At 46.8% G+C, this 27,324-nt stretch overlaps 1 protein-coding gene across 1 annotated transcript in view; it reads left to right on the top strand.

Annotated features, from left to right (window-relative positions):
• ZNF541 (zinc finger protein 541) overlaps nt 1–27,324 on the top strand; it is a 1,112,036-nt gene that overhangs the window by 918,450 nt on the left and 166,262 nt on the right. The window contains exon 13 of the mRNA XM_085627847.1: nt 16,134–16,222. Coding sequence (XP_085483973.1) covers nt 16,134–16,222 — 89 coding nt within the window. The remainder of the gene's footprint in view (nt 1–16,133; nt 16,223–27,324) is intronic.

The raw sequence follows: 27,324 nt of genomic DNA, 5'->3' as shown, positions 1-27,324 counted from the left end.
AAGGCGCCACAGAGCGTGTTTGCACACGTCACCTCAGGCCCCGTCCCCTCCCTTCCCCACTGTGTAAACACGCCCTGTGGCCATTTTAAGTTGGGAGATTAAGTCCCCTTGAATCCTGAGGGTCCAACTAGACCACTAGGTACCTCCAGTAAGCGCCACATAGCTGCGTTGCAGAGAGATGTAAAAAGGGGCACGGCCTAGACCACCTCTCTGCAACGCAGCGCAGTGGCGCTTACTGGAAGCACCTGGTGGGCTAGTTGGCCCCCAGGGTCCCTCAGGATTGAAGGGGAATTATTTCCCCAACTTAAAACGCGCCACAGGGCGTTTTTGCACACGTTAACTCAGGCCTCGTCCCCTCCCTTCACCACTGTGTAAACACGCCCTGTGGGCGTTTTTAGTTGGGAGATTAAGTTCATTTGAATCCTGAGGGTCCCTAGGGTCCAACTAGCCCACTAGGTACCTCCAGTAAGCGCCACAGAGCTGCGTTGCAGAGAGGTGTAAAAAGTGGCACGGCCTGGACCACATCTCTGCAACGCAACTCAGTGGCGCTTACTGGAAGCACCTGGTGGGCTAGTTAGCCCCCAGGGGCCCTCAGGATTGAAGGGGAATTATTTCCCCAACTTAAAATGCGCCATAGGGCGTGTTTGCACACGTCACCTCAGGCCCCGTCCCCTCCCTTCACCACTGTGTAAACGCGCCCTGTGGCCGTTCTAAGTTGAGAGATTAAGTTCCCTTGAATCCTAAGGGTCCCTAGGGTCAAACTAGCCCACTAGGTACCTCCAGTAAGCGCCACAGAGCTGCGTTGCATAGGGGTGTAAAAAGGGGCATGGCCTCAGAACACCTGTCTGCAACGCAGCTCCCTGGCGCATACTGGAGATACCTGTTGGGCTAGTTGGCCCTCAGGGACCCTCAGTATTGAAGGGGAATTAATTCCCCAACTTACAACTGACCAGGGGGCGCATTTGCAGAGTGCTGCAAAGAGGGGGCGTGGCCTCTGGTGCGATGCCGGTCTTTTATTTATTTTATTTTTTTAAGAAGGAGGGCTGTGTGGCCCCCCTTCTTTTTCTAATTTATTGGCCCTGGGGACCCCATCTCCCAGGGCCTGGACCCTAATTTTTTTTTGTTGAAAAAAATTAAGTTGGAAGGTGGGTCGCGTGGCCCCCCTCCCAAGCCCTTAATCGGCCCCGGGGACCCCAACCCCCAGGTCATGGCCTTTGTTTTTTTTAAATTCTTTAGGAGGGGGGCAACTCAGGCCACTTATGGCCCCAGGGACCCCATCCCCCGGGGCCGGCCTTTGTTTTTTATAATTAAAAAAAATATATATTTATAGAAACACCTAGGACATGCTGGACAAACCGTATGTACCTATCACCATGACGATTTGCGTGATATTCATTAAAAGGCGACTATGCATACAGTGAATCCACGTGGAATGTATTTACACCGCTAGTGAAGCTCTGACGTTTCTGACGCCCTACCGTGCCTAATCCCGGCGCCCCCGCCGGTGGGTACTCTCCAAGTAGACACCCTTGTCATTTATTTATACAAACATGGGTAGCTATTGACGGGCACATTTAATACACACGCACACCAAGCCATTCAAAGGGGATTTGACAAAAATTCGACCAAACTATGCAAGAAACCCCCCTCACGGTTAATAAAACACACATCCACCGCCGGATGTATAATACTTTTTATTTTACTCTCTGGAAAGGAGACGAACCTCACTTGAGAGTCACAGCGTGCTCCTGGCTGAGCCCAATGCTGTGTTACACCCAGCAGTGCCCGCCGAGTGCCACACACCTCTGTGTTGTATTCCACCAGCCAGTGCGTATGTTATGACACTCTCTAGCCCATGTGCACTGTAACACCACCCCGTGAATATGTCATGCCACACTTGCCTTCGCACGGGTTATATTGCCCCATCTAACGTGCCTTCCTCGATGCCTATGTTATAACGCACAGCGCTATGCCATACATATTACAATATGGGATCCATATCTTTGTCACAGTGCATATGCAATGTTACACTCCCCAGCACATATTTTATATTACAACTTTAGAGACTAGTTAGGTTACACAACACTGCCCTGTGCATATTACACTCCAAGGCACATATCGCATTGCACGCGCTAGTGCCTGTGCTATCTTGCGCTCTCCAATGAATCTATCATTGCGCACAATGTATTGCATATTATATTTCACGTCCGGTTCATCTTATATCACACTTTTTGTGCATAGTTTATACCATATACTATATCTAGCTTTCATTTTCAATCCTGCTCTCAGGACTATGTTCTATATAACACTGCGTCCACCTACCCTTTTCACGAGCATTACATTTTGTGATGGGGGGTGGAGGGTCAGTGGGTGTTTCTGCCAAGTGAGCCCAGAGTCACAGTCACAGTTCCCTCCCTCCTGGCTTGTCTGCTCCATTGTAATGCCCCTGATCCGTCCCTCCTGCACTTTATGGCCCGTTATGCTGCAGCTTTCTCTCCTGTCTGTCCATTATGGTCAGCTAGCTACCATTGCCTCTTTCCCCTCTGTTCTCTGTTGTCCATGTGCATGGTCCTGTCCCCTCCCTATTGCTTACTATGGATTGTTTTGCTGCACTCCCGTCCTGCATGCCCTGTGTGGTGTATTGTGCTGCTGCACACCCTGATGCCTGCCCTGTTGGGTGTCAGTTTGATGCACCTCTCCATGTCCCTCCTGTCCTCTGTTATGCGAGTCCATGTCCCTACCCCAATTCCTCCTGCCTACCATGATCCAATGTACCATACTTGCGAACATTTTGAGCTTGATAAGAGCGAGATTTTGAAAAAAAACTGGGGTATTGATTTTCCCCTTTGAGTTACATTGAAAAAGAGGAGATTGTAGACAGGAGACAGATCAAATAAAGCCCATTTGAGCTTAAAAACATTGGACATTTCCTGGCTGAAACGGGTCTGTTGGCATGTATGGTTGTACTACCACTGCCTCTTCCTTCTGCCCACAATGGTCTATTATATTGCCACAGCCTCTCTTGCCAGTCCTGTATTGTTGGTTTGTTGCCCCTGCCCCCCTTTCCACTGACCTCCATCGTCTGTTGTGCTGCCACTGCCCTTCCTGCCTGCCCAGTGTGGTCAAATTGTTGCCTCTGCACTCTCCTACCTGCCTTCAATTTTCAGAGTCCGTGCCCCTGGCCTCTGCCTCTCAACAGTATCACAATGAACAACTAGATTGCTAACATTCTATATTTATTACAAAAGTGTGGAACGCCTGACGTCATCTTGATGTAATCAAAACTGTAATACCTAGAGCATTTCCTTTAGAAATTACATATATTAGAGGGTCTTATTTGCATCAAAATTATGGTTAGTGCTCTAAAAAAATAAAATGAGGACATATTTTCTGAGTTTTCAAATAGCGACAAAGAACTTTTAAATTATTTGTAATCTTTATGTTTTTTTATCCAGTTGACCACTTGATTAAATGTTGCACTTATGGGAGAGGATGTGGTGTTACTTCCAGAGCTGCAGACTTTGCAACTGGGGAACCAGGTTGGAGTTTCTGCTTCAGCTCAACATTCTGTGATTCTGGTCAAATCACTTAATCTCCCCATGTCTACAACCAAAATGAATTTGATCTTGTGTGATGTTACCAATGCTCATGTAAAGCACTCCAATACCTGACAAGTCTGCACTATATAAAACTGCAAATACACAAAAAATAAGTGTTTTGTTTTGCACACTTTTGTCATTGGGCTACATGTGGGCTACATCTGGGTGATATTTGTGCTGCATGTGGGCTCTTTTGTCTCAGGTGGCCATCTTGGGAGATTTATTTGTTATGAAGTTTCCTAATTTCCTCATTTACTGCAGTCTCCTCAGAAGGAAATGCTTTCAGTTTTTTACTTTGATTCCATCAAGAAGGTATTCAGATATGTCACACATTTGCCATAAATTCTGAATGTTAGCACTCTAGTTGCTCATTAGATCACTGTAGTAAAGCTACTGCTCACCACGGAAGTCTGCTGCTGGTATTAAAAGTGCATGTTTCAGTCTGCATATCAGAATTTTTTAATGAAATAGAAGAGGATTTGAGAAGTCACTCAAAATGTGCCCTAATTTTTCTTTCTGCAGCACTAATCATAATTTCTATGGCAAAATGAACCCCCTCATTTTGTTCCATTGTAAATTAAATGTTTTAAGTGTTACCACTTTATTCCAATCAAGATGGCTTCAGGTGTGCCATACTTTTGTCATAAGTAAGACTGTTAGCGCTCTAGTTGTTCGTTAGAACACTCTGGGACATTCTGTCAATGGGCTATACTTGGGCTACATCTGGGTGATATTTGTGCTACATTTGGGCTCTTTTGTCTCTGGTGACGATTGTGGTAGACTTATTTGTTATGAAGTTTCCTAATTTCCTCATTTACTACAGTCCCCTCAGTAGGAAATACTTTCAGTTTTTTACTTTGATTCCATCAAGAAGGCATTCAGATGTGTCACACATTTGCCATAAATTCAGAATGTTAGCACTCTAGTTGCTTATTAGATCACTGTAGTAAAGCTACTGCTCACCAGGGAAGTCTGCTGCTGGTATTGAAAGTGCATGTTTCAGTCTGCATGTCAGAATTTTTTAATGAAATAGAAGAGGATTTGAGAAGTCACTCAAAATGTGCCCTAATATTTCTTTCTGCAGCACTAATCATACTTTCTATGGCAAAATGAATCCCCTCATTTTGTTCCTTTTTAAATTAAATGTTTTAAGAGTTGCCACTTCATTCCAATCAAGATGGCTTCAGGTGTGCAATACGTTTGTCATAAGTAGGACTTTTAGCGCTCTAGTTGTTCGTTAGAATACTCTGGGAAGCTGCAGTAGAACACAAAGGAATCAACTGACAGTCTCTGCCCTTGTTGGATGTACATGTTTTACTGAGAATTTCAGACTTCATTCTCATATGACTGAGAAAGATAATGTGAATTTACAGAAAATATGCTCTCAGTTTAGCTTATAGATCACCTTCCAAACCTCTGTGGGAAAAGCATGAGAAAATAGTTTTCTCTCAAACATGATTCATGATATCACATCAGAAGGCTTTTTCACATGGTAAAATCACCTTAGAACACACCACAATTCCTAAAATGAGTATGGTACCATCAACAAATGATTTATAATGTAACTAAAGTCTTAAAACCTTCTATTAACTGCAATGCTTTTTAATGAGGTGCTATCATGTATATTGGTCCCAAGATGGCTGCCAGCACTTCTTGGATGAAGTACTGACAGCCAATCAGATCTCACGATGAGATGTGTGGTTAGGCTCCGCCCAGATATATCTATCTTTTTAACTCTAATTTTATCAGGAACTACTGAACGGATTTACGCCATTTAAGCAAAAGGCACGAGTGTTAACTGAGGACTACCTCTTTGCCAAATTTGGTGTAATTCCGTTCAGCAGTTCGGGCTGTAGCTGCGTCAACAGGTCCTATGGGAAAATGCATGGGGAAAATGCATTTTGGGACCCCCCTTTTTTCTCGGCCCCCGCTTGACGAATCACCGTGAAATTTTCAGGATAGGAGCGGACCGGAGCTGGCCAAAAGTTTGGAAAATTTTGCAAAGATTCGTCAATCGGCGCCAACGTTATTCCAAATAGAATGTTGCGGATTTCCTATGGAAAATAGGTCCTAACTATAACTACTTACTGGCGACTGCCAGTAGGTAATATATCCTACATCAATTAATTTATTTCAACATTATTTCCTGTGGGGTGTTATTTTAAGTCCCTGCCTCCATTATTTTGTATGGGATGTCATTGCATTACCAATGGCTGGCCATGTGTGATGCTGGATTAAGTCTTGGTCTGACCTAGAGTACTTTTGTTACTGTTTTGGGTCTGTTTTAGCTGTAGTAACATCAGAAGTGCAGTTTGTGAATCAGAATGGGTTTATTCTTTTGTGAGTTGGTTCATATCCCTCCCTAAACCCGTCCCTTACTCTCCCTTAACCCTTTCCTTACTCCTCCCTAAATGCCTCCAATTTAGTAGTAAGTATTCCGCTTTTCCCAGCCACCCTCCCTGTCCCTCTCCGTTTACTACTAAAATGTAGACATAAGTCTTCCGTAGTCGGAGCGGTGATATCTGCACAGAAAAGTTAGGAGAAACGGAACATTCTGCATGAAGGTTAGTGAATAGAAATGTAAATGTGAGTACTTCTATTGTAGTAATACTAAATATACTACAAAATGCAATTTGTCAATAGTTCCCTATGTCTTTGGACCCAATTAATATGAAAATAAAGTCTGACTTGATAATGCTTCCTGAGAAAGTGTTTTATGAGCCAGTATTTTTGATGAAGAATTATTTTTTAATCCTTTACTTCGATGCACAGTAAACTCACCTAGGTAAATACGGGCATATTTACTTTGCTAATAGGCATAGTGGTACCCACATTCCCTCCATGATGAAAATTTGTTGTGCCAAAACTGTAGCAACTGTGCGCCATGGGGCGCGCCTTTGGGACTATACAAGCAAGTGCAGATGGAGGAACATTTGTTTTTAATAGATTCCTTGGTCTCCCCTCATCAGTATCAAGTTTCACACGGTACAAGAAAATAATAAATGCTTCCCTTCTTCGCTGAATAAAATATTCTCCCTTTGACTTGTGGATGTCAGTCTAATTTAATCCCTCTTCATTAGTAACAAGATAAATAATGTCTAAATCTTAAAGATGGATAATGATTATCTCATACGCTAGGTTCATTTTATTTCTAGAACATTTAGCAGTTTAGCCTAATGTAAAGTAGTTGAAGTTCAAATGTCTAGGTTGAGCAGGAAGCACTTAAGCATATTATTTTATAAAACCTCTAAATCGGAGCATGAAGCAACAGTGTGAATAAACTATCCTTAGGGGCATATATCACGATTAAAACAACTTTCACAATTGAACCATAATTTGCCTGGTTGATCTGATTTTTACATCTGAATCTGATTCTTACGTTTTGGTGAGATTGAGAAAAGTTTTTGTAGCTTAGCTTATATGTTTCCCTATAGCGAGAGTGCTTGAGACTTCATGTACTTTTTGCTCCTGTAATGATGAACCTGCACTACTCCCTATGCACTTTTTGAACGTTTTATATGGGCCGGAGGAAGTTATTTTTCACCCACTCTTAAAGTCTTTGGGACATAGAAAATGCAGGCCCGCATTTTTAGGTCTGGCTTTAGCCAAGACCTTTTAATTTTAATAAAATGATAAGTATAATATACTTACTTAAAGGGGCTTTCACCCACCTCTTGTTGCAGGGATTCTGCTCTGGAACAGAACTATGCTTGGAACAATAGAGCATCAGTATGTAGGGACTGAGTCACCATATCACCTAATTATCCATGAGTCTGAGTCCGACTAGCTATAGTGCTTACCCTCCTAACCTTACCAGAGAAACAAGTGAAATGGCATCCCAGAACACAAAACTCTTAACCCTCTCAGGGATTGTGGTAACAGGACACACCCTTTTGCTCTCTCACTCGTACTTATCCACAATAAGGTAACCAGGAGACACAAAGTAAGTTTAGAATATTTATTTAAACTATTGTGCTCTGAAATGTATTAAAAGTGCCACAATTAGAAAACAAATACATACTAAAATATTGTTAGCATGGTTAATAATCCATGTATCATGAAAAGCCCTGTCATTTTATAGGACAGAGTCACCAAAATCCCCTCCCCTGCTACTAAACCCGGGTGATTATATAACAAAGATCTCTGGGAATACTGGCAGACCCCGTACCTTAGTATACACAGATGGACACTCTACATCTCAGCAGACGCAGTGCACTTGTGTCAGAACTCTTGTGCCATGTGTGTGTTTTTGGCTCATGTGCTCGTCTATATGATAAGACATGTGTGCACATAAACAACAGTTGCATTCTTGTGTTATGTCTAGGTGCTAGTCCCTGGCCAGAAAGAATAACAAGGGACATTGTTGTTTGACCTTGTCTATGGTGTTCAGAATAAACCTCATGAAAAGAACAGCCTGCAAAAACATATGCAGCTTCCGTGTGAAAGTACAATGTGGCATGAAAGCGAACTTGTTTATCTGGTAACATGTGCAAATGAAAAAGAGGCCTACAATGCTACAGTTAGGCTAACATAGGAACACTTCAATGGGCCATGCAGGAAACACACAACACTCTCATCATCCTTTGTTGTCTCATTCACATTTTACTTACTCACACTACAGCAAACAGCATGGGACAGTGGGGCAGCCGACTTCAGCCACTGGTTAACCTCACTTTGAGTGACTTCATTTGGCTCTCTCACAATGAGAACATACACACACACTGTAGTTCCCTTCAGTCTCAGTGTTTTTGTTTTTACATTATGTTGGACTTGGTCCTTTTTGCAGGGTCATCCCTGAACTTTTTGCCTTCCTCCTGTATTTTTTCTGACCTGTTGCCTGTTTTATGACTCTGGGCACTTTACCAGTGCTGATCAGTGCTAAACTGCATATGCTCTTCCTATTGTTAAATTGATGTATTGATTAGTGACTCCATGATTGGGTTATTTGACTTACTTGTCAGACCCTAGTAGAGTGCACCATGTGTGCCCAGGGCTTGTAAATCAAATGCTGCTGGTGGGCTTGCAGCACTGGGTGTGCCACCCACAGAAGCAGCTTGTAAAGTGTGTCTCAGGGCCTGCCATTGCAGAGCCTGTGTGCAGTCTCTGACTGCCATGTTGACTTGGCAAGTGCACCCACTTGCCAGTCCCTAAACCTTCCCTTATCTTTATATCAGACACCCCTAAGGTAGGCCCAAGGGCAGGGTACGTTGTAAGTATAAGGTAGGGCATGCCCTGGTGTGTGTGGCATGTCCTAATAGTGAATTACAGCCATTTTCGTTTTTCACTATTGCAAGGCTACCTGTTCCCCCTTAGGCCAGAATGGGCAGTTTGATTATAACATCCTATAATCCTAACTGACCATGGTAGAAATTCGAGTTTAGTATGCCTGAACTCAGAATGATAAAATACATCTTTTAGTGAAGTTGGTTTTAACATTCTGTGTTTGAAAATACCACTTTTAGAAAGTAGGTATTTTCTTGCCTAACTGTCCAAGCCTGCCTCTGCTAGGTTGTGTATTGTGTGTCTGGTTTTGTGAGTGACAGGGGCTGGGGGGTTTCAGGAGACAGGGTGAGTCAGCACAAGGCTGAATAGAGAGATCTGCATGTATTGTGATGGGAGGAGTTGCACCTGGGTCTGAATAGGGCTGTGCCTTCCCTCCACAATGCTGGCTCCACCTCCTGTGGTGCGTCTGATGTCCCTGGCCTACACTGTCAAAGGAAAGAAGGAGCCATGTAAACAAAGTACTCCAGGACTGACCAGAACTGGTTTGGACTAGGCAAAGGCCTCTCTGCCTTCAGAGGACAAAGGACTTAGTGGTTTAAATATAGGGACCCAGACCCCAAGACTTTAGATCACTTCTGGAACAACAAGACGAACCTCTGCCAAGGAGACGATCCAAGGAAGCTGTAGTAGTTGGAATGCCCCCCTGCCAGTGTGCTGTGTTGCTTGGTTGGCCTGCAGTGGTGTCTTCATTGCCTAGGAGAGGAGAAGGAACTTTTTTTAAAGAACTTTCATCATCTTGCAGAATATTACTCCAAGGGCTTGATTTGAGCTTGACTCCTGACCGAAGTCTCAGGGATACCAGACTTTACTCTTTCTGATTGCCTGCATCTGGAACTTGCTGTTCTAGAGCTACAGAAGGAATCTGCAACACAGATGCCGGCGATCAATGCCATAATCTGCAACGAAGCCATGAGCGCTGCTCCGACTTGCAACGTAGACCCGATGCCGGCCGTCGTGCCACATCAACGCCAGCAAACGACATCGTAGGCCTGCCATAGCCATGAGCGCTGCTCTGACTTGCGAAGCCGGCCCGACGCCTGCTACTGTGCCGCATCGACTCCGAAGTCGACATCATCGCAGAGCCGATCATCGACATGGGTGGTCAAGAATCCATCGACATCATATGGTACCGTGGTTGCAGCGCCATCGTGACATCACCTCCTCTCCGGTCAGGAACCGACACCTTTCCTGCCTGCGCCAGCATCCAGGTCCCGACGCATCATCTCCCCCGAAGCAAGGAACCAACGCCGCAACGCGCCAATGACGCCGCATCTCCCCGACGCCGTGAGCTGTCTTTGTTTTCGCTTTTCCAAGGTACTGTTCTGTGTGGGTCTGTTTTGACTCCGGGCCTGATGCCGCTCACTTCGCGGTCGGCGCCGTACTTTGGGTTTTCTTTGATCTCAATGTCGTGAAAACTGCAGTTGGGGTTATCTGTTGCTAAAGACTGCTTTTTAAGCTATTTGAACTATTTCTACCATCTTTAAGCCAATCGTAAGAACAGTATTGTGATTTTTTGTCGTTTGTGGTCTTGTGTTAAGACTATATAAAGAATATGTATAGGGTGCGTATTAGTAGGGACGGCGAGATCTGTAAAGCTATTGAAGTTGGTAGGGGGGTCAGGCAGGGTTGTGTCCTGGCCCCCCTCTTATTCATTTTGTATATCAATGATCTAACCAAATCCCTGGTGACCTTAACTCAAGATGTCCCAATTATTAATGGAAACAAAATCCCTGCATTGTTATATGCTGACGATGCAGTACTAATGGGGCGTACTCCTAAAGCCCTACGCGCCCTGGTTCATGGTTTTGTGGAGTTTATGGCAACCTTAGATTTATGCACTAATTTAAAAAAATCATTTCTGATGTCATGCGGGTCTAAGAAGCATTTTAACTTTTCAATTGTTTAAAATTTTAATCAATTATTAAGTACTTGCACTTTCCCGTATCTTGGGTTGGTATTCGCATCTAATGGATTGTGGAATGATCATGTGGTCCACTGTAAAAGAAAGTTTATTAATTCTATTAATACCAAACTTGGGATACCTAAGCCAAGAAACATAGATGTGGTGCCTTCAATTGTTAAAATTTACAGATTGCAATGTATACCAGTTGCTACATATGGGGCGGAGGTTTGGGGGAACATGACTAGTACTCCCATTCAGTGTGAAGAGAATAGATTTTGCCGCAAAGTCTAGGGCGCACCATTTTCCTCCTCTACGTATGCTGGTCATAGCGAACTCAACCTACCGTACATAGAGGATTACAATAAGGCTCGCCCGACTTTGTTTTGGCTGAGAATTTGGAAAAACCCGGCTGCACAATTGACAAGAGAGATAATCTTAGATTGTTTGAAATGTGACAAAGGGATGGACATACCGTGGTTGGCAGCAGTCCACAAAAGCTTAAGTAGTGTGAATATGGAAGGTCTCTTTATAAACCCCTTAGACCATGGGTACTCACAAACTTTCTCTCGGGGGCCAAATTTACAGTGTGGTTTGTGGCCGAGGGCCGCACCGGTGGGGGTGGGGTCAGAGGGGGAGGGGCGGGGCTAAAGCAAAAAAAAATTGTGACCATGAGGTTGAACACAGGTCCCTGCGGCAGATGCCTTCGTCCCCTGAGCCACCAGACCCGGCATACACACATCTCTCTCTCTCTCTCTCTCCCACTCCCTCCCCTCTCCCTCCCCCTCCCCCTCCCTCACCCTCCCCCTCCCCCTCCCTCACCGTCCCCATCCCTCTCTCTCCCTGTCTCTCTCTCCCTGTCTCTCTCTCCCTGTCTCTCTCTCCCTGCCTCTCTCCCCCTGTCTCCCTCCCTCCGTCGCCCTCCCTCCGTCGCCCTCCTCCCTCTGTCTCCCTCCTCCCTCTGTCTCCCTCCTCCCTCTGTCTCCCTCCTCCCTCTGTCTCCCTCCTCCCTCTCTGTCACCCTCCTTCTGTCGCCCTCCCTCTGTCTCTCCCTGTCTCACTCCCTGTCTCTTTCCCTCTGTCTCCCTCCCTCCGTCTCCCTCTGTCTCCGTCCGTCTCCCTCCCTCCGTCTCCCTCCCTCCATCTCCCTCCGTCCGTCTCCCTCCCTCTGTCTCCCTCCCTCTGTCTCCCTCCCTCCTTCCCTGTCACCCTCCGTCTCCCTCCCTGTCTCCCTTCCTCTCTCTCTGTCTCTCTGCCTCCGTCTCCCTTCCTCTTACTCCGTCTCTCTCCGTCTCCCTCCCTCCGTCTCCCTCCCTCCCTCTCCCTCCCTCCCTGTCTCCCTCCGTCTCCCTCCCTCCGTCTCCCTCCCTCTGTCTCACTCCCTCTGTCTCCCTCCCTCTGTCTCCCTCCCTCCGTCTCTCTCTCTCTGTCTCCCTCCCTCTATCTCTCCCTGTCTCTCTCCCCATCTCTCTCCCTCCCTCTGTCTCCCTCCCTCTCCCTCTGTCTCTCTCCCTCTGTCTCCCTCCCTGTCTCCCTCTACCTCCCTCTGTCTCCCTCCCTCCGTCTCCCTCCCTCTGCCTCCGTCTCCCTCCGTCTCCTCCGTCTCTCTCCGTCTCCCTCCCTCCCTCCCTCCCTTGGTCTCCCTCCCTCCCTCCCTCGGTCTCCCTCCCTCAGTCTCCCTCCCTCCATCTCCCTCCCTCTCTCCCCCTCCCTCCCTCCCTCCCCCTCCCTCCCTCCGTCTCCCTCCATCTCCCTACCTCCCTCTGTCTCCCTCCATCTCCCTCCCTCCGTCTCCCTCCCTATGTCTCCCTCCCTCCGTCTCCCTCCCTCCGTCTCCCTCCGTCTCTCTCTCTGTCTCCCTCCCTCTATCTCTCCCTGTCTCTCTCCCTCTGTCTCTCTCCCTCTGTCTCCCTCCCTGTCTCCCTCCCTCTCCCTCCCTCTGTCTCTCTCTCCCTCCCTGTCTCCCTCTCCCTCCCTCCGTCTCCCTCTGTCTGTCTCCCTCCCTCTCCCTCCCTCTCCCTCTGTCTCTCTCCCTCCGTCTCCCTCCCTCTGTCTCCCTCCTTCTATCTCTCCCTGTCTCTCTCCCTGTCTCTCCCTCCCTCTGTCTCCCTCCCGCTCCCTCTCCCTTTGTCTCCCTCTCCCTCCCTCCGTCACCCTCTGTCATCTCACCCCGTGTGTGTCAGACCTGAGCCCGGGCTGAGACGGCTTCCCAGCGCGCACACACACAGCCACACTGAGACAGCTTTAAAAGACCATTTACATGTTAATAAAGCTTTGTTGTATTGTTGTATTTCACCTCTTAGGCCCCTGCATCTCCACTTTGACAATGACTGGAATCCCCTGGCCCCCACAGAGCAGAGTCTCGAGTCCGGGCTGCTGCACCCCGCAGTGTTTGCTAACACTATTTTTTTTTTAAACACAGGTAGGATGTCTGCAAGGTCCGCGGGCCGCCAAGGAAGGCTTGCCGGGCCGCTGGCGGGCCGTGGGCCGTACTATGAGTAACCGTGGCTTATACCATTGCTCCATTAGTATTAAATCTCTTGAAAAAACCCTTTATGCATTATATAAAGAAACAAGATTAGCAACGGAATGTAAAAAAACTTCAGTTGCTAGATATATGCAAATTGAGAATGTGATCCCAGCGATGCCTAGATATCTTTTAAAATCAATTGGCCGCTGGGAAAGGGGCTTACTCTTCCGGCTAAGGACAGACACAGTGAAATATCTGTTGTCATTCCCTACCGGTTTTACTGTCAACCTCGATCTTTTATGTAATAACATACATAAGCAATCAATGTAAAAAAAATTATTTTTCTGCTCTTATTACTCACTTCTCACTAAAAGATTCCTTACCCCATATTTTAAAGCTCGACATGTAACTGATTATAAGGCAGCCTATGGGATGGTGCTAGCTATAACTGATGATGAACTATCCATTTTGAAAACGGCGGTGCGTACTCGTAACTCTATGCCCCCCGGTTAATTCAAATGGTTTTTGTTTTAAATTTCTGACCCGAACGTTTTTATTTGATAGTATTTTTGCTAATTTTAATGTATTCATTTAATGATTCTGATTTACATTTATAATAGGATTGTATAATTATGACCTATCTACTAATACTGGAGACCACTTTTATTGTAATTAATTGTGTCTCTTTTAAACTTGTACTTTTATGGATATGCTGTTTTTATCCGAATAAAGTTCATATTGATTGATTGATTGACTTATTTTTATAAACCTGTGTGGTGTCCATCTGTAGTGTTTTCTCTGAATTACTGTATGTGTTCACAAATGCTTAACACACTGCTTCCGAGATAAGCATGTCTGCTCGTGCCAAGCTACCAAGGGGGTGAGCAGGGGTTATCCAGTAGTGTAATCCCCTTTCCCTGACTTAGAAGCAAGGGTCCCTATTTGGTCAAATTTACCTACCTCTGCCAAATAGAGACCCCCAGTTGTAACACGTTATAATTTCTTTAGTGTTGTCTTTTTGTTTAGTGCCGTAGGTAAAAGCTTGACACATAACAGACTTGAGAAAAGGCCACATTCCACGCTTCATCAGTTCCTGTCTCCTGCCAATGCTGTTGTACCTTCCTTTTGTAGTGTCCTTTATTTTCTTACTGCTTGAATTTCACAGCATCTATTTTATACTATTCTGCATTAAGTTATCCTCTTTTGTACTATGCTCGGAGTACACAAACTGAAAGCTTCAATATTATGCACATGAATTTATAAGTGAACAATTCTTCAGAACATGTTTATTCTGGACTCAGTTTCACAAATGGTTCTCTAACAAACTTTGTTCAGGAAGACAACCAGCCTTTATGATGTTTAATTTGTGATGCCCTTTGTCTTTTTTCTCCTCAAGAAAACGGTTGCTTAAGGACCCTTTTGTGTGTGGGAGTGACAGCACCTTTTCCAAGTAGTTCACTTAACCTCCTGATGTATCAGATCTAAGTTTCTGACAGACAGATAAAGTGATTTGTCTCGCTTCCCACCTTTGCCTGGGTGATCTTTCAAACTGGATCTGGAATCTTCTGATTGTCAGGAGAATCCAAACATTGTTGGATATATCCCTCCAGTTGTGGAAGCTCTTTGCTATCTTTCTTCCCCTGTATTTGTGTACTACACAAAATACTTCCTGGTGAATCCTCTTCAATTCTTGTTGCTGGAACCCCTGAATGAGCCCCTGTTTCCTCTGCATCTTTTGAATCAGAGGAGTGGAAAAAAACACCAAGCTTGTTATGGTTTTGCTAATGACCTCTTCTGTAGCCTTGTCCACTTAGACAACTACCACCTTAGAAATATTGCCCTCCAAACGAACTTCTCCTCCTCCCCATCATCTTCCAAGGGCCTTCTCATTATCTTGGCTAAAGGTCCTAAACAGAAACCCCTTGTAAGAAGAGGTGGGTCTCGAAGAGCCCAGGACACGCGTCCTTGAGTTTTATATGGTCAGAACTGTGTATTTATATGTGACTGCGTATCCAATTCACAAGCGGCAAACCCATTTGCCTAAAACTGACCCCCTAAGGCAGGGAATAGCCTGCAAAAGAGCTTGATAAGAATAATAACAATAGGGCGATGGGCTCCTAACAGGTCTCCGGTGGCTCTGCGCTGGCATTTCAGCTCTCATTGATTATGGCCACGTAGAAGGGAGCAGATGGAAGAGCCTAGGCTCTCCAACACCCTCTATGGGCAGGAGAACTTAAAACACCCTAATGTGAGACCTTTTGGGCTCCCTGTGTGAATGAGGAGGATGCCTGTTGATGTCAAAATGTTATGGACTTAGTGTGTTGCATTTGGTCTATATATCTTTAACTACATTTTTCCCCGCCGCAGGGTTTTGGGAAATCTAGTATGTTGGTATGTTTCTGATGTTTTGAAGCTACTGTTGGAATAAAAGCAGAGTCAGATAAGCATAATCTGAGCCTTTGGTCCTGACATAAAATTGGTCTTCTGTGTCGCCTCAAGCATTGGGCTAGGACTAAATCCAAGGTAAAGCTGAATACAATTTAATAGTTGAGGAGTTTCTTACTGGTTTAAGCGAAGCCCTTAGTCTCCCCTGGCATGTCTGGTTGTAGGCATGGGCCCCCGTTTTTATGAAATGTATATCCACTTAGCACTCTAATTGAATTAGTCACTTAGGACAAGAATCTTGTTTAACAACCTAGGACAGCACATTGCCTATTCGTTGTATAGATGATAAAGTAGTGTGCCCTTTAGAGGCTCTATGCAGTCAATCACTGTTGTAACTAAGAGGACACAATTTGCTGAGTATACTGCAGAGACATTTACTCTTCTTGATGTCTGTGTGACCTTTTTAAGCTTTGACCAGCTGTATTTTCTCCCCTAGGTTCAGACTTTTGGACACCTTCTGAGAAACGATTGTTTAAAAAAGGATTTTGCGCTCATAAGAAGGACTTTCATATGATACAGAACATGGTAAGACAGAGTTAAAGTGCTTTACTATATTTCCAACCACAATGTTAATCAACTGGTTTAAGTAGTATGTATTTGTATGAGCACCACTTTTTATAGGACTGCGTAATCCATGCCCCATTGCTATTTCACATTTGAGGCTTGAGAAGCATACCAGTAAAGATCTTTCTTTGCTGTTTTCTCTGAGAGTATGATTTCCTGTGACTTAATCATGTTTTAGTATTGGCTTTACTAGCGCTTCTGAGGAATACATTTCCCCGCTGATTCCTCGCCTCTAGAATACGCCCCAGATTTCAGACAAGTCTTGATAAAGCTTTCCCTATCATTAGCTCTCCAGTGCTGCTAAGTGGTGCCATGCATCTCCAGCTGCCACTCAACTACTGGAAATGACATCACCGGCATATGAAAGGCACCAACCTGTGCACTGACGTCAGTTCCTACTTTTTCCTGCTTCATTGACTAGGTCCAAAGCTATCTCTCAGTAATTATCTGCCCATTTGTTTTTCAGTTTGCAACAATGCCTATGGTAAATGACTCCTTTGCAGGTTTTAAGAGTTTAAGCCTTGCCATAAATGCCGCAAGTGGATGTCCCTATGGAATTTACACAGCATCTGCATGTGGTGTCTTGGTTGCAACCACAACACCACTGTCTGTGATTTGTGCCCTCTAATGCATTTGAAAGCCATAGAAGACAACAGTACCTAGTTATTCCTGGTCAAGCGACTCACCCAAGCATACTACCTTTCCTTTAGGTAGGTCTACAATGTGGTAAGCCTTTCCCAAAAGTATTCCTCCTAATTTCCATAGGTTTGCTATCCTTATGGGGTAATCCACCATCTGCAACAGACTGGTCAGCATTGACCCTAAAACACATTACTGACTGGGTCAGACAATCGGAGGTGCAACTGGCTGTCACCTCACCTCTAACAGGAAAATCCCTAGACCTTAAATGCTGCAGCTCTGTGGAGCCCTATTGGGATGCCATCACTTCCCTCTGGATAGGAAATTATATTTTCAACTCAGGGCTGGCACCCTTCCCCTGAAAACATTTACCAACAAATGGGCTCCAAATGGCGACCTACTCTATCCGACCTTGAAGAGCTTCACTGAATCAATCGGCTAAGTCTTTTTTGTTTGCCAGGGTTACACAGCCTCCCGCCAGAAATGGATCAACCCTCTAGGTAGACTATTGGGGACCCGCAGTAATTGGACTGCACTCAAAATTCTTAGATCAGACGCCAATCTCGCTTATGCCTGCGCTATTGCAAAGTTCATGGTGTGGATATGGGTCATTAGATCTAGGACTGTAGCTGCGTCTAAGTGATTGTGACTGTCATTTCACTGTATTTTCTTCTCCTGTACCAAGGATAGTGATGAATTGTGCTGATGACTTAATGCCATGGACTTGATATGCCTTTTCCCCATCTCTATTTTTTAAGTTCCGTACTTTGGGTCTTGAGTGTTTAACATGCCTAACTAATTACGTAGCCCAATGGGGACAGAGCTTGACAGATTGTTTTATAATCTATTTCTTCTTATTGTTTCAATCATTGTATACTGCGATACTTCTGCTTTAATGCACCTTTTGCTTCTTCCTCCTATTTGTTTGGTTTTAGGACTCTAGGGCACTTCAGTGCTAAAGTGCATTTGCTCTCTGTGAAATTTGTATTATGGATTGGTGTTTCCATGAATGGCATATTTGATTTACTGGTAAGCCCCTAGTAAAGTGCACTGAGTGTGCCAGGGCCTGTAAATCAAATTCTACTAGTGAGCCTGCAGCACTGATGGTGCCACCCACATAAGTAGCCCTGAAAAGGTAACTCAGACCTGCCACTGCTGGGTCTGTATGCAGTTTGTAATTGCCATGTCAACTTGGCAAGTGCACCCACTTGCCAGGCCCTAACTCTAACCTTCCCTTTTCTTATATGTGAGTCACCCCTAAGGTAGACTTAAGGTACCGCTGTGGGCAAGGTGCAGTGTATGTGAAAGGTATGACATGCCCTGATGTGTGTGGCATGTCCTGATAGTGAAATACTTTCAATTTCGTTTTTCACTATTGAAAGGCTATCTGGCCCATAGGGAAGCATGGGAGTTAATGTATAACATCTTATAAATATAACTTCCCATTCGGACCAGATAGGAAAATAAAGTTTAGTATGCCTGAACTCAGAATCTAAAGATGCATCTTTCAATAAAGATGATTTTTTCAATCTGTGTTTGAAAATACCACTTTTAAAAAGTAGGTATTTTTTTGCTTAGCCATACTGTGTGCCTCTGCTAGGATGTGTATTGACTGTCTGGCTTTGAAGTGACAGTGGCTGGGGATGTGCATTTGCTCTAGAGAGTCTGGAAAAGTCAGGGCTGGGCTGAATAGACCTGGGCTGCATTTAGAGTAGTGGGAGGAGATTTCCTTGCACCTGAATGGGCCTGATCTGCTGCAGACAATGCTGTCTCTGCCTCCTGCTGGGAAGCTGGGCCATAGAGGACCAAATTGGTTTGGACTAAGCACAGACACTCTCTGCCTGAGAGAACAGAGGAATTTGGAGTATAAATATTGGGGCCCGACCCCAGAGCTTTAGAACTCTTTGGACCAAGAAGACTGCCAAGCAGAAGAGCTGGAGAAGCTGTGAGGAGGAACTACCACTTTGCTGAGTGCTTTGCTTTGTTGGCCTGCAGTGGCTGCTTCTGTCTTGGGCAGTGAAAGGACTGGACTGAAATTTCTACAACTTCTTTATTGAGTTTCTCCAAGGGCTTAAGATGGAGCTTGCCCTCTGTTCAAGAAGTCTCAGGTACAGCAAAGACTTCAAGTTATTCTGCCATCAGCACTTGGGACTGTGGGTTTTGTGCTGCAACTGAAGAAAAAGCAACCCAACGCCGTCTACGACGTCGCTAGCGACTCCGTGTCCTGAAGGCACTGCAGAGGGCACCACAACCCTGGTCTCACTGACGATGACACCCGACGCCACCACCGAGCAGCTGCTTGCACCGCGACCTGTGGGCAGCGCACTCTGCACCGCCTCTCTTCACAATGATGCCTTGCTATCCCCAACAACGACGCTCCACGCTGACATCCACACCGCTGCATGCATCATGGTTTGAGGACACCGCTCATAAGTTACACGATGTACCATCCTCATCCTGCACCGCAGCCTCGGCCAACTGTCGCTGGCACCATCGAATCCAGTTTGTCAGCCGACGACTGCTTCAGCAACAGTGACGCCGCTGCTTCCACCGTGACATGCCAGAGCCGCTACGAGCACCGCATCACTTCGCACCGCAGCCCTGGTCTCACCGACGCCACTGGATGACGTCACCGAGCTGCTTCCTGCACCGCGACCTGAGGGCACCACACACCGCACCGCTGCACTTTTTTACCGCAGCCCCAACGCTTGCCAACACCGGCGCTCCCGACTTTAACTGCGAGGAGTTCGATCTGCAATGTGTGTGACTTCAAGATCCTGACGACTCCTGCACCGACCTCTGGAACTGACACCTGCAGACACCGGCCTTACGGGGCTAATCGAGATTTTGCAGATGCCCTACATTTCTAAAGGTACTGTTTTGCAGGTCTTTCCGACACCATAGCTGGCCCACGATGCCGCGGTCAGCCAGAAGTGTTTGGATTTGTTGTTCACAATGCTGTGATAGCCCCAAACTGAGCTATTGACTTCAAGGAACTGTATTTCAAGTCTATTTTGTTTACTGAAGATTTCTGAGAACTGTATGGTGGATTTTTTTTATCGTTCTTGGTATTGTTTTGGATATATAAAAATATTGGATATTTTTCTAAACTGGCGTGGTGTCCTTTTGTAGTGTCTTCACTGTATTACTGTTGGTTATGTGCAAATTGTTTACACACTGCCTCTAAGATAAGCCTGACTGCTCATGCCAAGCTACCAAGGGAGTGAAAAGGGGTTATTTTAGGAGCGCAACTCCCTTATCCTGACTAGAAGGAAGGGTCCCTACTTGGACAAAGGTGTAAACCCTTGCCAACTAGAGTCCCCCCATTTCTAACATTGGTTGTCATTGGTGAGGATAGGACTTGTGTTTTCACTTGACTTACAGTGATTGGTGTGCAATACTACCATATCGCAGACCATTACATGCCACATACTGCTTCTTTTTCCTTTTGGCCTATTTATGAACTTGCCAGTCTGTTGAGAACTTGAACTTGCTACTTCATCATGCCTGAATCAAGAGCATCATCTGTTGCATCCTTGGAAGTAGCCTTTGAGGAGGATAGGTTGGAATCCTACAATGTGAAAGAGTTGAAGGCTATTTGCAAAGGCCTAAAAGTCCAAGTCAGAGGCCTCACCAGGAAGGAGGAGCTACAAAAGGTGCTGAGGGCATGGGTAGCAGCCAGACATGCCTGTGGGCAATCTGGAGATCTCAGTTGGGAGGCGGTGGAGCCTATTCCTAGGAGAGATGTGTCTTTGGGAGGGGGGAACCCTCCAGGCCTGGCAGCAGTGGCCTGTCCCCAGAGGAGCTGGTGGACAGGCGGGAAGCAAGGAAGTTTGAGTTGGAAAAACTCAGGATGGAGAATGAGAGGGAAGGCAAACGAATGACCATGGAGGAAAGGTAAATGATCTTGGATCATGAGCATAAAGTGAGAGAGCTGGAGCTGGACTGAGAAGCCAGGAGGGCTTGGTCCAGCCCAGATGGTGTTAGCAAAAGTGTTAGGTCCAGTACTGAGGGTGAAGTATACACACACACACAGACTTGGTACCCTGCTTCAAGGAGGGGGTTGACATACACCAGGGGGTTCAAAATTGTGAGGTAACTCCGGTGGTGCGCAGGGTCCCTGAGGTGAGTTGTGAACTGGCACACGTGATCATATTCCTGGCGGTGGGAGGGACACTCTACTGACTCTAGATGAGAGACAAAGGCAGAGGGGTTACCCCATGGCAGAAGCCCTGGTAAGTGAGTATGGAGGACACCCGATGCCGCCACCGAGCCGCTGCTTGCACCGCGACCTGTGGGCACCGCACTTCCCACCGCATTGCTTCACAACGCCGCCTTTGTATCCCCGACGATGACGCTCCACGTCGACATCGACACCGCTGCTTGCACCGTGGTTCGAGGGCACCGATCATAAGTTACACAATGCACCGTCCCCATCCTGCACCGCAGCCTTGACCCACTGACGCTGGCACCATGGACTCCAGTTTGTCAGCCGACGACAGCGCTTCAGCAACAACGACTCAGCTGTTTGCGCGGTGACCTGCCATCACCACAACAAGCACCACATCACTTCGCACCGTAGCCCTGGTCGCACCGATGCCACTGGGCAACTGTCACCGAGCCGCTGCCTGCACCGCGACCTGAGGGCACCTCACGCCACACCGCTGTACTGTGTACCGCAGCCCCGATGACTGCCAATGCCGGCGCTCCCGACTTCAACCGCGAGGAGTTCGATCTGCAACACGTGTGACTTCAAGGGCCTGGCGACTCCTGCACCGACCTCTGGAACTGACACCTGCAGACACCGGCCTTACGGGGCTAATTGAGAGTTCGCAGATGCCCTACATTTCTAAAGGTACTGTTCTGCGGGTCTTCCCGACACCATAACTGGCCCGCGATGCCACGGTCAGCCAGAATTGTTTGGATTTGTTGTTCACAATGCAGTCAGTGGCGGCTCCCCCATTAGGGCGTTGGGGCGTTGCCCCACTGCTTTCTCGCGGTGCGAGAAAGGCAGAAACATAAATGGTAAAAAAACGACCATTTATGTTTCTGCCTTCTCGCATTGCGAGAAAGCAGAAGTGCCTCTGTGCTTGGTTGGGGGCGGGAGCGTGGGCGGGTCCTGCTCGAGGGCAGGGGGGAGTGGCTTACCCACTGTTGTAGGTACGGACTGTTTGGCTGTCGGCCCTGAGCCTGCCAAACAGTCAATACCCACAACAGTGGGTAAGCCACTCCCCCCCTGCCCTCGAGCACAACCGCCCACTCTCCCTTTTTCTCTATGCGGGAGAAAATGGCGCGGCTGGGGCGCTCTCCCCAGCGCCTCTTCAGCATTGAGATTGGTGGAGGGAGGGAGGGAGGCGGCCTTTCCAGTTGACGAGGAGCTGCAGGAATTAGCGCAGGACCGGACGGTGGGAGTCGGAAGTCGTCGGACCCATCCAGAAGCTCAGTAAGTTAAAAGTTTTATTTAATATTTATTTGAAGTAAGTTAATAATTATTAAACCCCTCCCGCCTCCCCCCATACCCCACCTGACGACCCCATTTCCACCCCCCCCGCCCATAATGCTGGCCGCGACTAGTAATTGTATTTATTTGTTAAAGGTTGGTCGAATTAATTTCCTGTTTAATTCCAGTGGTTTTACGGTTGCCATATTTTGTACGGGCTTTGGTCGAAATCAAGCCCATTTTCTCGACTAATGGTTAGTGAATTTCTTAAATGAAGATATGCCTATTGGCCGACCTAAATATCTCCAGAACGAACTCTCTGTTGTCAACAGTTAGACCCCCGGCCTCGTGGTCCTAGTACCTGCGTCTATCACCTTTGCACTGCGACATTGTCTAGAGACAAACAGCTCCGGGAGCGCGTAAACCGAGAACAGGCCGTATTAAAATTCCAGATTATGCCGGGCGCCGTGATTGGCAGCTGCCCCTGTATTAAGGGGCGACTAATGAAGCTGCGAGAGTTCACAGCAGTCATGTCTCCGAGTTTAGGCGTAATGCATGCTGCAATCGACAGTGCCCACTATGTTTGAAAAACATGATGTACGAGAATCGTGTTTCAAGCCTCTGTCACTGCGCATGGTATGTTATCTATTCCTGACGATTGGTTTTGAAGCTTGGGGGTCTGGTTAGGCTGCAAAAATGAAGCACTTTACAGGTTCGCGGCATCACAGTGAAACGTTGCCGTTTTTCAAAGAGAAACAGGCACATTTTCATTTTTTCCACGTGGCTTGCCCTTTTCTGTTCACACTTTCTTCGTTTCTACCATTTCCTTGGTATTCCTAAATAAAGCCTCCCGCCTCCCCCGTGACTCAATATGCTGTGCCCATTTGTCGCGGGTACATATTTCACACAAACGCTACAAGTTTGACATGGAAACCCTGGTAACAGAAATGTACAGTCTGGGGAAGTGGGCCTGCGCTGAACCATGTATTCATGTGTGAGTTGGCCTTCTGTTTTAGTGGTTGGCATGCGGCGGTTACGCTGCGAAACATGAAAGACTCAGCTCTGTTGAGAAAAATACTGTCACCCTGTGACCCTAAACAGAAGTGATTAAAACGTGATTTTCCCATGTGCCTCTCTTCTCTGGGTATGAGGGTGTTTGCAGGGGGTGGAGGAGGGAGGAAGCTGACGGATAATCATTCCCTTGTAGTGGGATCAGCAAATTAGTGAGGGGGGTGGGGTTGTATGGATTCCTTTCGCCATAAAGGGAATCCCTGAGATGAAAGCCTAGCCAAACACAAAAAACACAAAGAGATCGCATACGGCAAACTTGTACTCCCCTGGCAACGAGTGGGTTAATTAGTTGTGCTTGTGGGAGGAAAAGAAAAGAAAAGTGACTGTAAAAGATTTGTTTTTATTATTATTAAAGCGTCTTGAAAAGTGGTTGTTAATGAAGACTTGCTGGGTTCTACGCTGCATTGTAATAACGCATAGGCCTACACGTCTGTGCACACACACAACGGCGCCTTTCTGCACTCGCCACTGTGCACTACGAGACCTGACTTACGAAGTGCAGACTTATGGGCCATGGCTGATGTCAAAACTTTACTGCTTTTTAAAAGGTCACCACAGTTTTTAAAACCCATTCTTACCTGGCCCCCCAAAAGAAACTGCTGTGTAGGTGTTAAATTGTACCTGAACTTGATACCCAGTCTGGCATGTTGTGCATTTTGGGCAGTCGCTGTGTTGTGTCCTAGCGGATCTCTTGTTCAAAATATTTATTTTACATAGTTCACTGCATAACTAGGCAGGTTCAAGGGTCCGGAGCAGAGATCTGGGAGAAAAGGAGAGATGGAAGGAAGGACGGGAGAGATGAAAAGATGGATGGGTGATGGAGAGAAAGCGGGATGGACGGATGGCAAGAAAGGTGAATAGATGGAGACAAAAGATAGTGATGGTACTGGGAATGTATGAGACTATATGTGGGCAAGTTAACAAATAAAAGGAAGAACTCGACCACAGCTGAGCCATTCACTGTCTTTGTTAGAACAGATTCACAATTGCTTTATTAACCTTCCTGCTATCTCAAATTGGCTTTAAAATGCACCATTTTCCCACTCTTTTTTCAAAATTTTCACGGGGAGAACCCCCAGAACCCCCGTAGGTGGTTTGCGCTCGGTCGCAACATTACAGTAGGCCCATTGTTTTACGCCCTACCCCTTTCAAATGTCACCAGCCGCCACTGAATGCCGTGATAGATCCGGACGGTGCTATCGACTTCAAGAAACTGTATTTCAAGTCTATTTCGATTACTGAAGATTTCTGAGAACTGTATGGTGGATTTTTTTATCGTTCTTGGTATTGTTTTGGATGTAAAAATATTGGATATTTTTCTAAACTGGTGTGGTGTCCTTTTGTATTGTCTTCACTGTATTACTGTTGGTTATGTGCAAATTGTTTACACACTGCCTCTAAGATAAGCCTGACTGCTCGTTCCAAGCTACCAAGGGGGTGAAAAGGGGTTATTTCTGATGGATACATCTGCCTGTGGATTCCTCACCTTATGAATATCCCCTGCGCCAGCATTCCGCGGTAACTTTTTTCCTAGCTCTCCACGCCGACGAGGTCGTCACAATGCTATGGCTCTGCACGCGGCTCCGCATGACGTCATTGGAGCCATAAGGGGGCCACGTCGGCGTGATGATGTCAGTTCCCTTTTTTCCGCGCTGTTAATGCTAACGGTTTTTCTACAGACTCTCCAATACTTTCTCCTGGATACTTTGTATTTGTCTGGTTTCCTTCTGTTGTTTCAACATGTCTGCTCCAAGGAAGTCGGGCTTCAAGCCCTGTAAGGAGTGCGGGGGGCATATGTCGATCACTGACCCCCATGAGGATTGCCTGTGGTGTCTATCTTCTGATCATGACGTCAAGGGCTGTCCTTGCTCTAGGAAGATGAACCCGAAGGCCTTGAAGGAACAAGAAGCCAAGCTGTACATGGCTAAAGTAAGAAAAGAAAAAAGGGGTCGAAAACGTTCGAAGTCGAGGTCGTCGACTTCACATGATTCAAGGAGGAAGCACAAGAAGAAGAAGAGTCATGGATCTCGACGCCGTTCGTCAAAGCCTGTGGCTTCGAGGTCGCCTTCTCCGGCTCCTCGACGTCGTGTTAAGGACTTTGTCCCTCCTTCACCTTCAGTGTCTCCTCAGGCGACTCTGGTCCATTCTCCTTCATATAAGGGGACTCCGGCGCAGTCTCCGACGCCGAGATTCTCTCCGGCTCCGGATAGTTCTTCGAATCCGGCTGATGCTGAGATGCCTTCGGCTCCTGTGGCTCCGCCTGTGGCCCCGGTGGTTCCGACTCCGGAGGTGCCTCGATTGGATCTCGAACCGGCGCCGTATCCTTCATTCCCGGCGCCAGGTTCGAATCCCTCACATTTTCTTAATGCGATGTATGGTGAGTTTTCCGGGGCCTCTTACCCTTCTGGTACACCTTCGGGTCCCGTGGGTCCTCTGGCTTTTAATTTGGGTGTGCCTCACTAATATCCTCAGGCCCCCTTTGTGCCATTCATGCCGATGATGCCTTCATGGCAAATTCCGGCACCGAGGATGTTGACGCCATATGGGCAGTCCCACTTTCTTCACGGATTAGTTTGTCGCAGGTTGCTGCTACGGATCCGCCTTCGGCGCTGCTCCCGGAGCCATCGACACGCGTGTGGCGCCACCGACGCCGCAACCGAAGATGCGCTCGAGGAGAGAAGCGCAGAGGTTGCTAGAGGAGGAACAGTACCAGGCTGAAGATACGGAGGAAGGTGAAATTTATGAGCCTGAGGATATGTTCGAGGGTCTGTGTGAGGCAAGTGGACTTGATACCTCCCCGGAGTGGGACTTTGCTTCTCCGTAAGCTTCTCCTTCGAAGGAAGTTGCACCTTACCATACTGTAATAAGGAAGGCTGCAGAGCTCTCGGATCTGCAGCTCCCTACTATGGCTGAGTATAAGCCTAATTTGCTTACAGAGGTGCTTCATTCTCTGTCCTCTGTAGTTGAACCACTCTTGCCTTTAAATGATGCCCTGACGGAGCCGATCCTTGAGGTTTGGCGCAATCCTCTTTTTGCTCCTGCAGTTTCAAGATCTGTGTCCAGAAGGTACAGGCCTGCCCCAGGAGATCCTGTGTTCCTTTCTTCTCATCCTTTGCCTGAGAGTTTGGTGGTGCAAGCTTCGTGTTCAAAGCAGTCTACGGGCGCCTTTCTGCAGGCTCCTGCTGACAGGGATTCCAAGAAGCTTGAACAATCTGCAAAGAAGGTCTTCTCATCAGCGAGTATGGCTTTGAAACCCACCGACGCTACCTGTTTGTTGGGTAGATACATTCATGCCCGTATGGACTCTGCCAAGCAGCTTCTTCCAAAATTATCTGAGGAAGACCAGGGTAATTTCAGTGAGGTACTGGCAGACTCAAAGGCTGCGGCTCGCCAAGTCACCCAGTCTGGCCTGGACACGGCAGATTCGGTGGCCAGGGTGATGGGCTCATCCATTGCTACTAGAAGACATGCATGGCTAAGGTCTTCTGGGTTCTCACCTGATGTAGAGGCTGCCCTTCTAGATCTTCCCTTTGATGGATCTAGGCTTTTTGGAGAAAAAGCTGACTCTGCTTTGCAAAGGTTCAAGGACAGTAAGGCCACAGCGAAATCCTTGCGTCTACAGTCTCAGGCAAGGGGTTATGGCTATAGAAGATACTGTGGCTTCGGGAAATCTTCCTTTCGTGGTTCCCGTCAGCCGCAGTAGCAGCAACAAAACCCCTTGAACAAGTCCTACAGGGGTAAGGGTAGAGGTCGCCTTCATGGAGCGGGTCAACAGCCTTCTCCCTACTCCTCCTCCACCTCCCCAACCCCTCCTGGTAATGCAGTAAAGCAGCCCTAAATCCGCCATCCTGGATCATGCAGGTCCTGTGGGGGGTCGGCTTACCCATTTTCTACGGGATTGGAAATTGGTCAC

The sequence above is a fragment of the Triturus cristatus genome, chromosome 9 (assembly GCF_964204655.1).
Source record: "Triturus cristatus chromosome 9, aTriCri1.1, whole genome shotgun sequence".
NCBI lineage: Eukaryota > Metazoa > Chordata > Amphibia > Caudata > Salamandridae > Triturus > Triturus cristatus.
This window is presented reverse-complemented; position numbering and strand designations above follow the sequence as displayed.